The 17,448-nt window shown below is 35.2% G+C and overlaps 3 protein-coding genes across 3 annotated transcripts; 1 reads left to right on the top strand and 2 right to left on the bottom strand.

Moving 5' to 3' along the window:
* Positions 1–639: 639 nt before the first annotated feature.
* LOC147389830 (uncharacterized) lies at positions 640–3,406 on the bottom strand. Its single transcript, XM_086419803.1, has 4 exons — positions 3,400–3,406; positions 1,117–1,296; positions 967–1,022; positions 640–861 (listed from the first exon to the last, which is right to left on the bottom strand). Exons 1-4 carry the CDS (start codon positions 3,404–3,406, stop codon positions 640–642), a joined length of 465 nt encoding a protein of 154 aa, XP_086275929.1.
* Positions 3,275–10,157, bottom strand: LOC147389829 (general transcription and DNA repair factor IIH helicase/translocase subunit XPB1). Its single transcript, XM_086418443.1, has 20 exons — positions 9,756–10,157; positions 9,608–9,648; positions 9,460–9,535; positions 9,210–9,378; positions 8,911–9,133; positions 8,765–8,821; positions 7,943–8,086; positions 7,713–7,793; positions 7,411–7,498; positions 6,916–7,253; positions 6,724–6,799; positions 6,447–6,640; positions 6,109–6,272; positions 5,946–6,018; positions 5,489–5,602; positions 4,799–4,879; positions 4,525–4,584; positions 4,111–4,194; positions 3,866–4,008; positions 3,275–3,731 (listed from the first exon to the last, which is right to left on the bottom strand). Exons 1-20 carry the CDS (start codon positions 9,766–9,768, stop codon positions 3,632–3,634), a joined length of 2,319 nt encoding a protein of 772 aa, XP_086274569.1. The 5' UTR covers positions 9,769–10,157; the 3' UTR covers positions 3,275–3,631.
* A 3,029-nt stretch (positions 10,158–13,186) lies between these two features.
* On the top strand, positions 13,187–16,071 carry LOC147389828 (uncharacterized). The gene is made up of 3 exons (XM_086419621.1): positions 13,187–14,799; positions 15,097–15,161; positions 15,353–16,071. Exons 1-3 carry the CDS (start codon positions 14,626–14,628, stop codon positions 15,927–15,929), a joined length of 816 nt encoding a protein of 271 aa, XP_086275747.1. The 5' UTR covers positions 13,187–14,625; the 3' UTR covers positions 15,930–16,071.
* Positions 16,072–17,448: the final 1,377 nt, after the last annotated feature.

Below are 17,448 nucleotides of genomic sequence, written 5' to 3'. Positions count from 1 at the left end.
TAATGCTGAAGTGACCTCAAGATTGTACCTCACATCGCACATCCTGATGTGAAAGTGTATGGGAACCATAGATTCTTTTCATCGTGATACAAGTGAAAAAGCATCTATGGTTTCTATCCACTTTCACGTCAAGATGTATGATATGAGGTACGTGCTCGAGGTCACTCCAGCACAACTCTTATTGTAATTGCATACCCAACTTCGCTGGTTAATGATTATTGTTGCATCAATCATCAGTAGTCTCAACTTGCATCTGCCACTAACTTGTAAGAGATTAAGAAAACCACAAATTTATAGGACACTTAAACCATTAGCATAATTATTGGATACCTAATGTCGCTGGTTAATGATTATCATTAAAAGGGTTTGGTCAACTAGCAATTGCCACTAACTTGAGATAATAACATAAGACACTCCACTAGCATAATTGCATGCCCAACTTTGATGGTTAATGATTATCGTTGGAAGGGGGCACAATCTTGTGAAACAATAGAGTACTTCGCCTTGAAACGGACATTTTCTGATTGGAGATTGCAACGTTTTTATTTAGAAACCAAATCAACCAACAAAATTAAACAAAGAAAGAATGAAAAATCAATCTTATTCTCTCATTGAATGTAGATACAAAAAGACTCATCATCATTGTGACAACAACAGGACATTCATGAACAACAGCAATACATCCATGCGCACTGATTCTGGTGAACTTAGCAATTTCAGAGTAGGAGATGGATAGTGATTTACAGATGGCGATGGAATTGGGTATGCAGGTGTCCAGCATCGAGGTGGAGATCTGTCTTCATTTAGTGTCTCAGGTATCTCTTTGTAGTCCAAGAACCTCAGTGGACGAGCAAAACCAGCCTGAAAAAAAAGAGAGCAATAAATAGCTTACTTTTTCCATCAAAAGAAGCACGAAATTTGAAATGGGCGAGGGGGGAGAGAGAGAGAGAAAAGTGGACATCAGACGTTTGCCTGTCCTAACACTTGAAGGGCAGCCGGAGTCGCCAATTGCATCGAAAGATCTGAAACAGGAAAACATATATATATATATATATAATAATTAGATAAATGTATATAATAAATAAGAAGAAGAGCATGGAAAGGTTAATGAATTACCATCGTTAATTCCCAATGTCCTGTAAAAGAGCTGCATATCCATTCCCCTTGCTTGTGAATTTATGCATTCTGGATGATAGTGTAGGAAACGTTCCTCTACGATGTCATTCAACTTGTTGGAATGATTCTTCTTTGATGCTTGATGAGGAGACTTCTTTGAGTTTGTAATATTTGTGAGCGCTCACCTACCAGCAATCCCTGATTTCTTCTGAGCCTTAGATATGTTGCTCTTTCGCACAACAGAAGCCCCTATAGAGCAGACATTATTGGATTGGGTTCATTCACCTTAAGCTTTCATTTATAAACAATGCAGATTCATATTAATGTCTGGGATAATAAAAACGCCCGGCATTAAAATTCTCATCTTGAATCAGAACTCTTGTTTGTAAATTGATGTGTTCATTATGGTTGTGCATGCATTGTTCCTCAATATCATTCTTCGGGTAATTCTTCTGTAGTGTCTTATGAGAGGAAGGCTTCCCTGAGTTTGTAATGTTGGTCGGTGGTTTCGATCCACCAAGCCTTGCTGCCTTCTTAGTTATAGAGGCATTGGTCTCTCTCCCAAAAGAAGAACCTAAAACATCATTCAATTGGGTTATATAAACCTTGATATTTCGTTTCCACTGATAACATATAGAAACAAAACTATGAAATGCATGGCTTTATGTAAATTGGTGGGCATAATTAAGCAAAGCTAGATCATCTTTATGGTGATCAGACAACGAGATTGGGTTGCAAGATTTCAGTATTATGTTTTGCAAGATAATTTCAACATGAGAATATCAAATTAAAAGTGGGGAGACCCTAGAAGGGCAACATCAATTTTTTTTTTATCGATAATGGAAAGAAATACAGGAAAGGGGAGGCCGAGGTGACCCACCCCAAAAAGAAAACAACCAACAAATTAAGTAGAAGAAAGATTACAAACATGGTCCCACTGGACCAAAAAATTCTCGAAGAACACCCCCTTGAATTCTTTGATAGTACTGGTCAATAAGGAGATACTGTTAATCAAGCCACGCGTTCCTATCGGATGAGATCAACACTGATCTCGTTGGGGGTCTCCTAGGGGGGTCAGGCCCCGAAAGAAGTTTTACCCAAGGGTATTATCATAATTTCACTAATATATATATATTTTGTGAGTAAAAGGGTGTAATATGTAACTGTGAGTTTTCTCTTCATAGTGGAATCAATATGATCCCTGGACATACCTCAATCTTGAAAGAACCGCGTAAAAATCTATATTTCTATGTGTAATTTGTGTTTTGTTTTGATTTATTTCTTGGTTTGATTACCCCTATTTTCTCTACAAGTTTGTCATTCAACTCTCTGTCAAGAGTGATTGTGCTAAAAAAAAATATCTACTTTGCCCCTAAAATACTTTGGAGGCAAGAAAATTACCTTTAAAACGTAAAATTGTTTCAAGATTTCATTATATCCACTAATCATAAAAATATTAAATTCTCTCTCTACAACTGCATCATCCACTGTACAAAGAAAAACCCACTTGTTATTTTCTAGTTTTCTCTTCAACTTGATATTTTTCATATTAAAATTATAAAACTGAACATCATAAAACCAAAAAAGATCTCTTCTTTACGATGTAACAATACAAAGATCCCTTCTGCAATAGTCGCCCAAAAAATAACCATGAAATCATCTGAAGAGGACAAAACCCTAGATGGGTCTCTCGGATATCTCTGAGAAACCAATTTCACTTTTTTTAGCTTCACCCTTAAGATTTTTCCATCTTTATTATTTATCAGGTTTTCTTTGTGGGAACTAAAGGGAAAGTTTTCTGCCTAAAACATGTTAATGTTCAAAACATACCAAACTCCAAGATTAAATTTTTTTATATCATCCACTGTTTCTGTTTCAGAGGAATCAAATCAAAGAGAATTAAAAACAAGAAAATATTGACTAATTAAGAAAAAAGAAAAAAGGGAGATTTGACACCCCCCCACCAAACTTGTACTTATTCTCGACCACCATTAGTTTCTATATTTTTTAATTGGGGTGTAACAAGTAAAAATTGGGGTGCCAATAGCAGCCCCTAAGATTTACCCACACATCAATGTAAACTATTCAAGATTATAGGATCTAATAAGGGCCATCGAAACGTCAAATTGATTATTGATGATAGATTATAGATCAACCATGCTCCAAACAAATCCAATAATGTAAATTCATATAGAACATAATATGTACAATTAAATATTTGAAAATTTCCACCTGTAGTGTTTCACAACAACATTGCAAATCCTTTATCCGAATAAAGAGAACCATCCATAGGTGCGTTGAAAGATTTAGGTTTCTTTTATTTTTGTATTCTTTTTTGAAGGGTATCTTCTTACTTGAAGTTGGAATGTTTCAGCAACTGTAGAATCATGTAATTTCAACATTTAAAGCTTGGCTATTAGCACACCAAGATTGCCCTATATTTGTGAGGTACATAGAAAGATCGAGTGTCCGAAAATAAGATTGTCTATTAAGAGGGGTTCCCATCAGCGAGGTCTCAACCAAAGCGCTTCTTGAACAAGACATGTCGCTTAGCTGGATCTTTGGGTTTACTCTTCATCAGCTGGCCTTGCCCTGGATACTTGCCCTTTCCAGTACTGCAAACAAGATATAATATGATAAGCGATGGAATCGGCCAAAACCATGGAATACAAATGAAGCCTTATTGCACACAATGGAAATGAATAACACTATCAAAAAGGGTGAAATCGTTGGGATAGTTATATTATACTTGTATTCCATGTAAACCATCCCACTTGCCCCCGACATGGCACTCATTGATCCGAAAGAGCGACGAGCTTTTTGCAAGGCAATATCATCTGTATCTTCTTCTAATTGCTCTAGGCCAACCATATCGTCACCTGCATTCAATACCTGCCCATATGCAATCTCTCCATGACTTCTCATTCAACAATATTGAAGCATGTTCAGAAATCAGAATTAAATTAAACAGCAAAGAGAGAGAGAGAGAGAGACCTTGTTGAGCAGTGCTAGTTGGTCATCACGACTGTGATAGCTAAGATCGGCCCCCGTATCAGGTGGAGGCAAGCTTGTAATGATCTGTCAACATTTGAAGTTCATTAGTCCTATATATTATAAAAGTCCATACTATGTAGATGTATCTCAGTCCATCTAGGATAAGAATCTTGTACTAATGATATGTCGGAATACTATGTCAAAATATGGACTCCAGCAGCCCAGTAACATAATAGAGAACACATCAGAACTACCAAATTCTCCAACGTTGCAAAAGTTATAACTTCCTTATAAGTAATACCAATCAAATTGATCTAAGTATCACTAATTGACTGTGTCCTAGCATGTAATCTAGTTAAAAGTGTTTTCTTGTAGAGTTTCAACAAGGTCAATGGAGGTACAATCAGACTGCACCTTAAAACTATAGCCTTGGTCAATCAAAAATTGTTGTCTTTTTGTAGAGTAGTACATCTCCTGCACCCAACAAAGAATAAACCCCTCCTTAATAACAAGGAGAATGAAAGAAAACTAAATGCTTAATTGGAAGAAGATTCAACTCCTCATATTTAAAATTTATTAAAATACAATTTGAGAAAAAAATAAGTCTTATACCTCCAAGTAAAAGAAGGATTCTTTTTGTTTTTTTTTTTTTTTAAAGACAAACCAGAAAGAAGAAATTTTTACCTACCTGAGTATCTGTAGATACTAGGGAATAGAAAAAAGCATTGTACTCTTCTTTACCCCCAGCCATCCTATCCTGATGTCGGCCCTGTCAAGACAATGATAGACATCAGAAATCAAGACATGATCCAATACAAACATATTACAAGACACCAAGAGACATTTCTTCAGTTCTTCAAAAACAAATTCATGTTTGAAGGTGCCAGCCTGCTAAGTTGGGTAAGGTCTGTAAGCTTTGATACCACGACTTGGGTTAAAAACCCGCCATCACCCACCAATTATTAATCACTAAAACTCTTCCCTATCATAAATTTTAAAAAAAAGTTGATGTTTCTTTCGTGTATAAGCTGCTGACAAATTGACCAAAAAGACATTAAACTACAAGAAATGGAAGAGTCCTACATAATGTCCCACCATCACCACTTCAACGAGATATATATTGGTTTTAGAAATTGGACAGTACAACTATTTTATAGGTTTTAATTTACTTTCATAAACTTGGCTTCATTTCAGCTAGAGATCAAGAACCAATCCACACGAGAAAAATGGGAGAAGAAACAAGGTGAGGAGAGAGGGTCGAACTCGATGAAAATCTTATCTAAGGTGTAATTCATAGCATGTCCCCAATATGCTTGCAGTGGAAACAACTAAGAGCTAGCGCTTCAACAAAAGAACAAAGAAAATATGTAACGCAAACCTTAGCCCTCAGAATACGTCCCAAACGTTGGGCTTCCTGACGTCGTGAACCAGCATGAGACGAGATCTGAATTATCACATTTGCCTCAGGGATATCTATTGAGTTATCTCCAACCTGCAAAGTACAAGGAATAGGTAATAAACAAAATTAGATATATCTGCTCCAAAAATATACATGTTCCAAATAACAAAATAATAGATAGAAAAGCTCAACAAATTTGATTTTGCTAGAGTTCTCCCAAGCATACCTAAGAAGGCCTTATATCATGTGTAACTATATGATTACATACATATAACATAGTGCAGCTCATAATGATATTATGTGTACATATTACAATATTATAAAATAATATGCCATAAAATCTTTAAAAAAACAAAAAAAATTCCAACTAAACAGAGGTGAACTCAAAAGTTAAAATGACCAAGCAAGATATAAACACCAAAAATTATGGAAATACCTTTGAAAGAAAAACAGTGTTCACATCTGGACTATGCTTAAATGCATAGAGAATTCTTGTCCTTTCTTGATGGCTAAAGAAACAAAAAGTCCGTTAATAAAGCAACGGATTTAAGGAAAAGCAATCCATGAAAAGCAAAAGATTTTGACTATCGATGGATAACCTGGTAGCACCATAGATCATAGGTTTCCGAAGCTTCATGGCATACTCAGTAAGTGCAAAAAGATTATCAGCGAAAACAATTATTTTGTCACCACGCTGCTGTTCATGAAAACGTATCAGAAACTCACAAGCCCTGAACTTGTTTGGATTCATCACATAGAGTGCCTGAAAGTACAAGAGACCATTTCATCCTTAACAACAAAAAAATGAACAATCTGAGAATTTGGAAGAAACAGAACGTCACGATGAAACACTCAAAATAATATTCTTAGTGACAAACTCATAACTTTTAGAACATTCCTAAACGAGAAAGATTAGGATACAAAATGTTCAGTCGACCTGTTTTTTCTTGGAATTCTCTTTTTTCAAATATTCAGCAAAGAACTCCTTTGTCATTGGACACCATACTTCTGCACACTGGACGTTAGCGATGAACCCTCCTTTTACCAAATCCAACCAGTTTGCTTCATACAATTTTGGACCAATAAGGAAGTTTAAATCTGTTATACGTTCATCCTCTCGCACCAGTGTTGCTGCAATTTGGAAGTGACACATATTCAGCAAAGAAAAGATGATACAAAGTGAATGTTCTAATCAATCTGAATCAAATACGCACCAGTGAGCCCAAGTTTGCAATGAGATTTAGTTATACTAATGACCTTACGAAACATGTGGGCAGGAACCACATGCACCTACAAAACCAAAATGGAAAGAATAATGACCACTTAATATAGAATAAAATCTTCAGTTGTGAAACATAGAACTAATGTGTTGCTTAATTTATAGAACTTCGAACATGAAAGATAACCTCGTCCATAAGAAGCAATCCCCATTCTCTATTTCTTATCTCTTCAATGATTTTCTCTGACTCTTCAGATCGTTTACCACCAAATGCAACCATGTTATATGTGGTTACAACCACACCAGCATTACCACGGAATCTTTCTTTACTATCAGACGTGAAACGACAAATTTGATCTTCTCGTATAGTGGACCACAGCTTGAACTGAAAAGCCCATTGATCCACAGAAACAGCATTTGTTGCTAAGCAAAGGCAACTCTTGCGTATTCGACAGGCTGCAGAAACACCAACTAGAGACTTTCCTGCTCCACAAGGTAGAACGATTATGCCAGATCTTGCTCTACCTGCAATTTGTAGATATTATAACCATAAGTAAACTAATAAACAATTGATTGGAAAACACACAAATGCCTACCTTAACTACTTCTATACACCCAAAAGGATGGGTTACAAACTTGGAAACATGGACAAAGAAGCTTATTGTCATAAAAGAAGCCTCACCATTTCCAAACATTTTGCTAAGACTCTTTTCCTGGTACGGTCGTGGTTGTGATTGAGGCTTTAATTCCATGTTGAGGTCAGGGTTAACCTGCATTCCCAGAAGAAACTTATCTAAACTTCCAAATAGTGATATACAATCTAAGTTTGTTAAGAACATGTAGGATTAAAAATCCAATCATTGCTGCTTGAGTATCAATAGGATAGTAACTTTCATTGTTCCTTAGCCAATCATACCTCTCATGTTTAACTTACATTACTGAATAAAGGACAAAATCTTGAGGGTATCAATGAAAATAACTCACTGTATCATTTCTGAAATCATATTCCTCCAACATAGGATAATTTAAAGCGTTTGGCAAACAACGCTGCTTCACATTTTCAACCTGTCATAACCAATTGAATCATATTATCATCTTTTCTATGTCAACTGGAAATCCCCTTTCATCGGGTGGTTTATTCTAATAAAAAATATTCAATGATATAAGTAACAACGTGCCCATCAGCCATAGATGGAGCTGTGGCACAGCATTACCTGAGCAGGGTCGATTTCAAAAGCATGTGTTTCTTTTTCTTCAGCAGCAGCTGCCAACTCAATTCCATTCAGCAACTCATCATGGCCACCTTCTATTTCTCCCAGTGTTCTGCTAATTGTGAAGTCATCATTTCCACGGGAACCCTAAACAAGGCCAAGCACACATGGTACAGCCGACTTAAACTTGTACCAAGGAAGAATACACGAATACTGGAAAAGTAGCTTGTCAAAAAAAAAAAATTTACAATATCCATCAAGAAAACGTAAAGAGAAATCAAGAACCAAAAATAAACAAGTTGAGCAATCACAAAACCTAAATAAGTTCAATTAGAAAGGAAGCCTCCCAATCAAATTAAAACAAATTTTTTTATAAAACAGTAGTAAGACCAGTTATGCTTTATAGAGTTGAATGTTAGGCAGTTTATGATAATAGATTGAGCAGAGATGAAGATGCTGAGATAGATAAGTAGAAAGATAAGATTAGAAATGAAAACATTCGACAAAATGTAAGAGGAATTCTGATAGGCAATAAACTAAGAGAAAGTCTACTGAAATGGTTTAGCACACAAACATATGTGAATAAGTAAGCGTTTATATAACAATAGCAATATATAAATTTGCAAGCAAAAATACTAACACAAGTCAATTCACAATACTAAATAGTATTTTGTGATGACAGACATATTGCACATATTTGCAAACTATAACTTCATTCCTCGTGGCTACAACGGAGAAAAAAATAAAATTCTTTAGGGAGGACCAACAACAGTGGTATATATTATCAAGGCATAAGATTTCAAAAAAAAAAAAAAAAGAACAAACCTCCAAAGTAATCCTTGCACGAGATATAACATCATCCCGAAGCAATGTCTTCAGCACCTACAAATTTCAGATCAACCATGAGCAACCTTAAAGCTCTCATCACAACTATAAACATATAAACAACCAATAAGGGATGCAGTTCTTGCCTCTGGAAATGGGGATTCAACAAAATACCGATTCTTCTTAAGTACGAGCTTAACTTTCCCATAATTGGCAGTAGAGGCATGAATGAAATCAATCATCTCCTTAGGCAGTTTCATCTTCGACAATTTATTTAAAACAGTGATGATGGTTTCGGTTTCAAGCCCAACCGACACGGCAGCATACAAAGAGTGTGGAGTCAAGTTATACTCATGCATTGATTCCGGCCTGCACACCACATAGATTTCAAGACTAAATTTTGTGGGATCAATTGGGGAGCTGAAACAAACCCAATGATGGGTACCTGCAAACGGGTTCGGCAATTGCAATGAGGAAATCGTAGGCTTGTTTGTATAATGGAGAAAATGTCTCCAGAAAGATCCGACCATCCGCACAAGCCCACAATGGGCGATTAGAATGATCAAGCTTTAGTTCTAATTTGGTGAAATCCCTCTTCTTCCCTTCTTTCTGACCTTCAAATTATCCACCACAAACGATTACACACTCGATTCCCCCAAACTAATTTTATTCAAATTGAAGATGAACCCAAATACCTTCACGGCTATCTTCATCGAATTCTTCACCATAATATGCATCCTCGTCATCCACCATCTGGTTTCGGTGATCCTCCTATACAAAGTGAACGAATTAGAGAGAGACAAAGACGAATTGTTAAAAAGTTCAAATGGGGATTTGAAGAACCTTCGAGGTTTTGTGTTTTTTGCTTGGCCGACCCTTCTCGCCTGAACATTGAAGAAAAAAACACAGTAAAAAAAAAGAGCAAAATTCAGGCTTTTTCATGAATTAAAAAAAAGATTAAGAAAGGAATCAAATAGTAGAAAGGTTTTACCGTGTCCCGCCATTTTTTCTGGTCTTAATTCTCAAACTCAATTCTCTATCTTTGAATCACACTCAAATTTCAGATATCGATTATCCAATAACAGCAAATTTTTTGCTCAAACAAACGGAGTCCTTTTTCTACTAGAAAACAGATATCTCCTCCGTTAAATTTTCAATTTTTTTCTCCGAAAATCGAACTCTAATGCTCAGAATCCTCTCTCTCTATTTCCCGCCACGATATGATTGGAACAAAGTTTAAGATTTGGATTTGGAGTAGAAACGAAAATGGAGAAATTTAAGGTTTTGTAATTCTTGCGTTAGGGTTTTGAGGGATCGATCCAACTGCAAAAAGCAACAGAAATTCGAAGATCTCTGGGTCTCCCCTCTTTCACTCTCTCTCTCTCTCTTTCACTCTCTCTCTCTCTTTCTCTATATATATATATATAAGGAAAAATATACCGACTCATGAACGAGACATATAAAATTACCGTGTTGACCCGTCCGAATTATCTCGTATCGGACACAAACTGAATAATTAGGAACATGCTGAAGTAACATTAAAATTGACATCGATTCCCACATTGCTGATGTGGATGTATGTAGGTCTGGAATGATTGATGCTTTTTCATCGAGATACGATTGAAAATCATTTATGACTATGTGTGCACGTCCACATCAACCATGTGAGAATCCATGTTAATTTTAACGTTACTGCACCACGACTCATATAATTTTTATTTATCTGTTATAGATTATAATTTGCATTAATAAATAAAGAATTGAAGATCTTATCTCTTATTATATAAATTATAAAGAGAAATGGTGGTCAAATTATGGATCCCCCACTTTTACATTTATTTAAATTTAAATTTAACATAATTAATGTCATTTTGATAAAATTTAAGGCAATTTCTAACAAATTCCTCTAACTTTACATTTAAATTTAATAATATATCAAGATCATGCTGATTAAAAACTAAGAAAATTTAAAAATATTTTATATCAGTGGGATGCTCTAAATCAATATTCAAATTTATCTTTGAATAGTTTGTCAACTTATATTAATTAGATTGGACATAAATACATCTTTGAATATCTTATACCTAAGTCTGAATCCAATTAGGATTTTGAATCCTAATCTATAAATTTCAAATAATACTTAGTCATTCGATTACAAATTCAAATAATTGATTATTCATTGATAGCCCTACTTTTGAATTAATAAAACATGGGGTAAGAGTCCTTCAATCTCTTGTTGAATATTTTTTTCGTTCCCAGAATCCATATTTTTTATTTGTAGGTTAACTTTTTTTTATCGATTAAGTGATTTTTCTATATATATTTTATGGGTTGGGATCCGTTGACTCCTAAGAATGACTTCACATAATTTTCAATCCTTTAAACACAAAATCCAATGATTGAGATTTATAAATATCTTAATAACACAAATCTTTGAAATACTTATCCCAAGGATAAATCTCAACCATTGAATTTTGCATTTAAAGGATTGAGATCATGTGTTTTTTTTTCACGAGTCTTTCTAAGGAGTCAAGGGTTCTTGACTCATATATATATATATATATTTGTATTTAATAGAGGTGAAATACTAAAGATAAGATTGTCCAAATTTAGAACTCCTTTGGTCATTTTAGTTAGTCTCGAATGGAAGGCTAGAGTCAAGGGGCATGTCATCAGTTAATAAAAACAGTGGAGTTTATCTCAAATACACCAAATTGCCTCTCGTCGTGGATGCAACCATCCGTCCTGAAAAAAAAAAGTCCAAACATTAGAGTGTGTCAGTAATTTAGTAACAAAACCAAGGGTACTTTAGTAATTTCATAAGTTGAATTAAAAATATTTGAAGAGAGGAGAGGGCGAAGAGAAGGTAACCGAAGTTATGGTGTGTGTGAGAACTGCAGATTGTGAGCATTCGAGCTGAAGAAACTTCTCTGCGTCTCCTCCACAATGAAGATTAACAGACACACAAGAGTCTCTCCTCTATCGATCTCACATGTTTCAATCGCTCCTCTCTCCATTGCAATTTACATACACACGTGTGTGTGTGTGGGCTCAATGGGTCGCTCTGGATTTTTGCAGCATTGGTTACCAAATCGTACTTAAAAGAATATCAGGTTAGCAAAATCAATCATCGAAATCAGATCTACGGAAGAATACCCTTTTTCGATTGTTCTCGACAAACAAACGAATTATCAAGTTTTCGTCTGCTTCGTTTTTTTTTTTTTTTCCATTTTCGGTTCTAGGGTTTCTATATTTGGATCTGTTTATTCTTTGTGTTACAATCCGAAACTCGAAATCTCATCAATCTGTGATTTTGTATCTTGGGGTTCTCTCGTTTTCTTCTATTATAATGAGTATTAAGTGTATTTAGTTGAGTTTTTCAGCTGTGTTGATAATGCAGGTCGCGATAGAGGAGAGCGAAAGCAATTGGTTAATGGTATTGAGAGGTTAGTGTTCTTGATTTTGAAGTTTAAAGCGATCTACAAACTACACTCTTAACAGTATTTTATGAAATATTAGAGTTTTCTCATTTGATAACTCCACAAAACTCTCTCAATTAAAAAGGAAAGATAGAGCAGTAAAATAAAGATTGCATTTTTAATTATTAATTGTAAATGGTGATTATTGGTGATTGTTTGAGAAACCTTATTCTTGTTCAATATTAATAGAGAGTTACTATTTCCACGCCAACTTTTACTGCCCCGCACCAATTGTGTGCAATACTGATTTGCATAAGAATTTGTGTGGCATTAGTAAAAGTTGGTGTGGCAATAGCAGCTCTATATTAATAAAGAGAAGGAATAGGTTTTGTTTTCTACAATATAACAGATGGGAAAGGAGGGCTGTGCAGTTTGTTATTGTCAGTTCTTGATGGAATTGAGAACTGCTATTGGCACGCCAACTTTATTTTATTACACACTAATTACAGATGAAAACTCTCCGGTCAAACTTAACAAAAGGTTTAGCTCAAATTTTTATCTAAGCATCACAAAACATTATAACCACGTGGATATGGCTGCAACTCGAATGAATTGGGTTGAGTTGGAGATCAATCTACGCCCAACCCACACTACACTCGCACCAACCCGTGCCCACACACAGCCCGACCTCGGGGGTGTGAATTGCACAAGCCACATCAGGTTTGTCAAGTTGGTTGAGTTGATCGGATTGGCTCACTCCTCATTTATATATATTAGATAATATAATAATGATAATGAGTTATATAAAAATACATAATATGTAAAAAATTATAAAATTTACAATTATTTATCATAAAAAATTATTTCAAAGTTTACCTACATGAAATTATAAATAAATATTAAAAAAAAAAAATGATGATGATAATTTGAAATGTGAATTTTTGATGAGAAAGAAAGATTAACATCTAAATTATTTTTAAATTATAACCACTTTAAGTTCGGGTTCAGACAAATCAGGCAGTCCAATTTGTATTCCCGAACCCAACCCAATTTGGTTCAATCAAAATTTTTGTTCGTCGATTCTGGGCAAATTGTGCCCAAACCCCCCAAGATCGGGTTGAATTTATTGGGTTTGGTTTTGACCCTCCCAAATCAGAGCCATACTTAGTGTGACATTGGATATGTTTTTTAAGAGGCAATATGGCATACAAAACGTTGGCCAAATCAAATAGATTGCATCTTTGCCACGTGTACGGCAGCAAAGATAGCCTAGGTTCTTATTTTTGCTGTCGCCAGCAAACCCGTCATCATATTTTATTATTATTTTAAAAGGATTATGAAACTATTAGCTATATTATATTACATTTTTCATTGTTATAAACTAGGGCTTTTCTCGGGTCAATGATGCTAAGTGATGGCTGAGATGAAGCATGCAATAGATTCCAAGGAATGGGTACAAATTTCTAGAGATTGGTGTTATAAAATCACTAGAAAACATATTTACATCTCAGCCACTGTTTTGGCACTAGAATTTTTTTGGGAAATAATTCGCTTTTCGACAAAGTTGCTTTTGGGTGATTTAGACACATCGGTCCACGATTTGCTGAATATTTCATTTGCCCCAAAGTTTTGAAGATGGTGACATAGCCCTTCCTGATTTGAAGAATATTTAATATTGCCCCCTCATGTTTTCAAACATATACTCAATGACATTCTTTTAAAAAAAGAATTGCAAAAATAACCACAACATCTATCTTCAACCTCATGAAGAAAATCATTGATTTTTTTTTTTTTTTTCAATCTTTGGGTTTTAATGCAAGATTTATTTAGAGATCCACTATTGTCACAGCAATTTTTACTAATACCACACTAATTCCTATATAAATCACCAAAGAATTGGAAGCAAATGGTGTGGCAATAGCAACTCTCTTTATTTATTTGCTTCACATTAATTTACAAAACAAAGCAATAGAGAAAATTGAGTAAAATAATCAAATTTGCAGGACGTCACTAAAGTTCGTGGTCGAGGAATTTTTGCTGAAAAAAAAAAGTGGTTTTATCAAGAGAGTTCGGAGATGAGGGTATTTTGGTCATTCTATTTAGACTTTATAGAAGACTACGGTCAAGGGGCATATCCAAAGTTTGAAAACGCACAGGGATTATGTCACAAAGACGCCAAAACACAGAGGGGCCAATGCCTAAATTACCCAACGCTTAGCTTACAAATCAGAAGCTTTTTAGTGTAATTCATTTTGTTAGCAACCTAGAGGGGTACAATGGTAATTACACTAGTCGATATTCTAAAAAAATAGAATATAAAACGGGAGGGGCCGAAGGCAACAGAAGTTATGAAACCCTCGTCATCGAGTTGTGCAAGATCTGCAAATTGTGAACTTTGGAGCTGAAGAAGTAAACTCTTCCTTCTCTCCTCTTCTCTCTACTATGAGGATCCGCAAACACGCTCGGATCTCCTCCTCTCTCTCACTCTCACACGCTTCAATCGCTCCTTGCGCTCGTGAGACTTTACAAACACACGTGTGCGAGCTCAACCGGTCGCCCTGGGACGTGATGGCTTTCGCTCCCCAATCAGATTTCTCTTACCCAGTTGAATACCAGGTCAGTGAACTCGATCAAACTCTCATCTTTTCTCTTATAAACTCAGATCTAACAATACCCTTCTCACACAAGAATCCAATTATCAAGTTTTTGTCCGCTTCAGTTCTTTTCATTTCTGGGTCTAGGGTTTCTGTATTTGGGTTTGTTCTTTGTTTCTGTTAGGGTATCAAACTAAAAATCTCATCAATCTTCTATTATTTTCTTCAAAATAACTACTGGGGTTCTCTCTTTTTCCTCTATTATCATCTGCATCGAGTGTATTTAGTTGCGTTTCAGCTGTGGTGATTGATGATGCAGGTTGCGATAGAGAATAACGACATGGGAAATCGTCTTGGGGGAGAATCAGTTAATGCTGTTGAAAGGTTAGTCTGTTTGATTTTAAAGTTTATAACTTTAAATAGATCTTCAGTCTTTTATCGAATATTAGGGTTTTTTTTCTCTTGAAATAGAAGGAAAGATAGTGAACTAGTATTAAGAGATAGTTTTAAGTTCTAACTTTTAATTAAGTAGATATTAATGACCTTTAATAAGAAAAAAATTACATTTTTGGTAGTGTTTCTTCATTGAATGAGAAATGGCAAGAAGAGGTGAAGGTTGAAGTTGAAGATGATGAAGAAGATGAGAGTGAGAGGAGATTCTCGTTATTGAGCGATGTTGATAAAGAGAAGAAGAATGGGTTGAAGAGAGAAGAAGATTTGATTACTTGTAATAAAACTGATGGGAAAGGATGGAAGTGTAGGAGAGAGGCGAAGGAAGGGCATTCGTTATGTGACCATCATCTGACGCAGCTGAGATCTTACCACTACAACTACACTCAATCTAGCCGGAAATCTGACGACACGAAAGCCGTGGCTGCTTCTCGTCGACGAAATAGAGGCAGTAGAGAGTCTAAGTTGTCGAATCCTTCGGATTTCTATTATTATTCTGGGTTTGGGCCATTGTGGGGGAAGAAGAGAGCAGGAGAAAGGGAAGCTAATTCTTCTGGTCGAGCCACTGCAGCTTTTCATGTTGACCTCGACATTGACCATGACGATGATGATGATGACGACAACGACGACAATGGGGGTGAAGATAGTAAGAAGAGAGTTCGAAAGCCCATTAAAGCTCGATCGCTTAAATCTCTTCTTTGAATTAGCCTTTTAAGAAGAAAAACAAAAAAAGTATTACTTTGATGAATCTTTTTGTTGTTGTTGTTGTTGTATTAGGCACATTTTGGGCTGTTTTTTCCTTCTTATGTTATATTGGACAGTTAGTAATTTAGTATAATACTTAGAGGTGTTTTCGGCATTTCAATGTTTTTTTTTTTTTTTTTGTGGCTACACTGCGGTGAATTTTAGAATCTTTAAAGAAGGGAACTGCTATTGGCACCCCAACGTTTACTTATTACACCTCAACTACTTGATTTATTTAACACACCCTAATTAAAAATTAAACACAAGATTCAAATATTACTGGGAAAGCTTTATAACATTACAAAGCTTTATAACATATTCAAACAACTTCAAGAGAGAGAGAGAGAGATTTTATGGGGTGCCAATAGTAGATCTTTAAAAGAATGAGTTTTTAATGATCTAATCATGGTCATCTTTCGATATTTGTAGGGTTAAAAATTTGGGTTTTGATGTTGTGGGTGTACTAGTGGTCCTTTGGTGTTGATACAAGGTTGACCTTTTATCCATATCTTAAGTTCGGGGTGATTTTAGAAATACCCTTCCATTTTTGGTGAATATTTAAGTTACCATGACATGCCCCTTGACCTCTATTTTCTCTACATAGATTAGTAAAATGACTTAAATACCCTCACTTTCATCTTGTCGCCCCTTTCATTTTCCTCCCACCAATTTTATGAAAATATAAACAATAAAAATTGCTCTCATCTCCAACCTTCAGATAGGGTGAAGCGAAGTTGAAAACAATGAGTTGAAGATGAGGTTATTTAGGTCATTTTATTAGGTAATAAGAGTAGATTGAGTTAACAACGGGGGTGTATCTCAACTACTCACCAACACGTGGGGGTATGTGTAAATCACCCCATAGGTTCTCTACGCTTGGTTTTAATTTAGGATTACTTCCCTTTTTAATTTGAGTCTGACAAGCCTTACAAAGTTAGTAAGGATTTCACTGTTACCAAGGGTCCTTTGGCGCATCTTGTGACATCCAAAACACATGATCCAATGCTTCAAGTTGTAGAGAATAAAATTTTATAAATTTTAAAATTTTAAAATAAAAAGTTATTTTTCACCCTTGAATTTTAATTTTAAATTTTATAATTTTGGTGGAAGTTCGTTAGCCGTCAATTTTCAAAACCTCGGATCAAGCCCAAAAAAATTTGAATCTAAGGTTTTTTTTATAAAATTTAAAGGGTTGTGATCTTGAATTGCTAATGTGCGAATCCATTTGAGCAAAACAACCTTGATTAAACTTAAAATCTTATTAAGTAAGTAAGGAAAATGTTTCTCTTTTAATTTAGATTCTTTACCATTATGTAGGGGTGTCAATCACTATCCATTTACCTAGAATTGGAATCAAAATCGAAAATCCCGATTCTGATTCCCTTTTTATTGGAACTAATTAGAGTCGGATCTAACATGGAATCGAATCGATAGGATTGGAACCATTAGGTTCTATCTGATGCGAAACCGATTTATT

Source organism: Akebia trifoliata, chromosome 12 (assembly GCF_017979445.1).
Source record: "Akebia trifoliata isolate Shusen 1 chromosome 12, ASM1797944v1, whole genome shotgun sequence".
NCBI lineage: Eukaryota > Viridiplantae > Streptophyta > Magnoliopsida > Ranunculales > Lardizabalaceae > Akebia > Akebia trifoliata.
Note: the sequence above shows the minus strand (reverse complement) of the source record. Positions and strands in the feature narration are given on the sequence as shown.

What these genes read in the sequence shown, in the direction of transcription:
- LOC147389830 (XM_086419803.1), bottom strand. An exon ending in GACATTGGGAATTAACGATG is followed by an intron (nt 1,023 to 1,116) that starts GTAATTCATTAA and finishes TTCCTGTTTCAG; the next exon opens with ATCTTTCGATGCAATTGGCG. An exon ending in AAGTGTTAGGACAGGCAAAC is followed by an intron (nt 862 to 966) that starts GTCTGATGTCCA and finishes CTTTTTTTTCAG; the next exon opens with GCTGGTTTTGCTCGTCCACT.
- LOC147389829 (XM_086418443.1), bottom strand. An exon ending in CGATGAAGATAGCCGTGAAG is followed by an intron (nt 9,379 to 9,459) that starts GTATTTGGGTTC and finishes GATAATTTGAAG; the next exon opens with GTCAGAAAGAAGGGAAGAAG. An exon ending in ATGATTTCAGAAATGATACA is followed by an intron (nt 7,499 to 7,712) that starts GTGAGTTATTTT and finishes CTGGGAATGCAG; the next exon opens with GTTAACCCTGACCTCAACAT.
- LOC147389828 (XM_086419621.1), top strand. Translation starts at nt 14,626, where the DNA reads ATGAGGATCCGCAAACACGCTCGGATCTCCTCCTCTCTCTCACTCTCA. An exon ending in CTTACCCAGTTGAATACCAG is followed by an intron (nt 14,800 to 15,096) that starts GTCAGTGAACTC and finishes TTGATGATGCAG; the next exon opens with GTTGCGATAGAGAATAACGA. An exon ending in TCAGTTAATGCTGTTGAAAG is followed by an intron (nt 15,162 to 15,352) that starts GTTAGTCTGTTT and finishes CATTTTTGGTAG; the next exon opens with TGTTTCTTCATTGAATGAGA.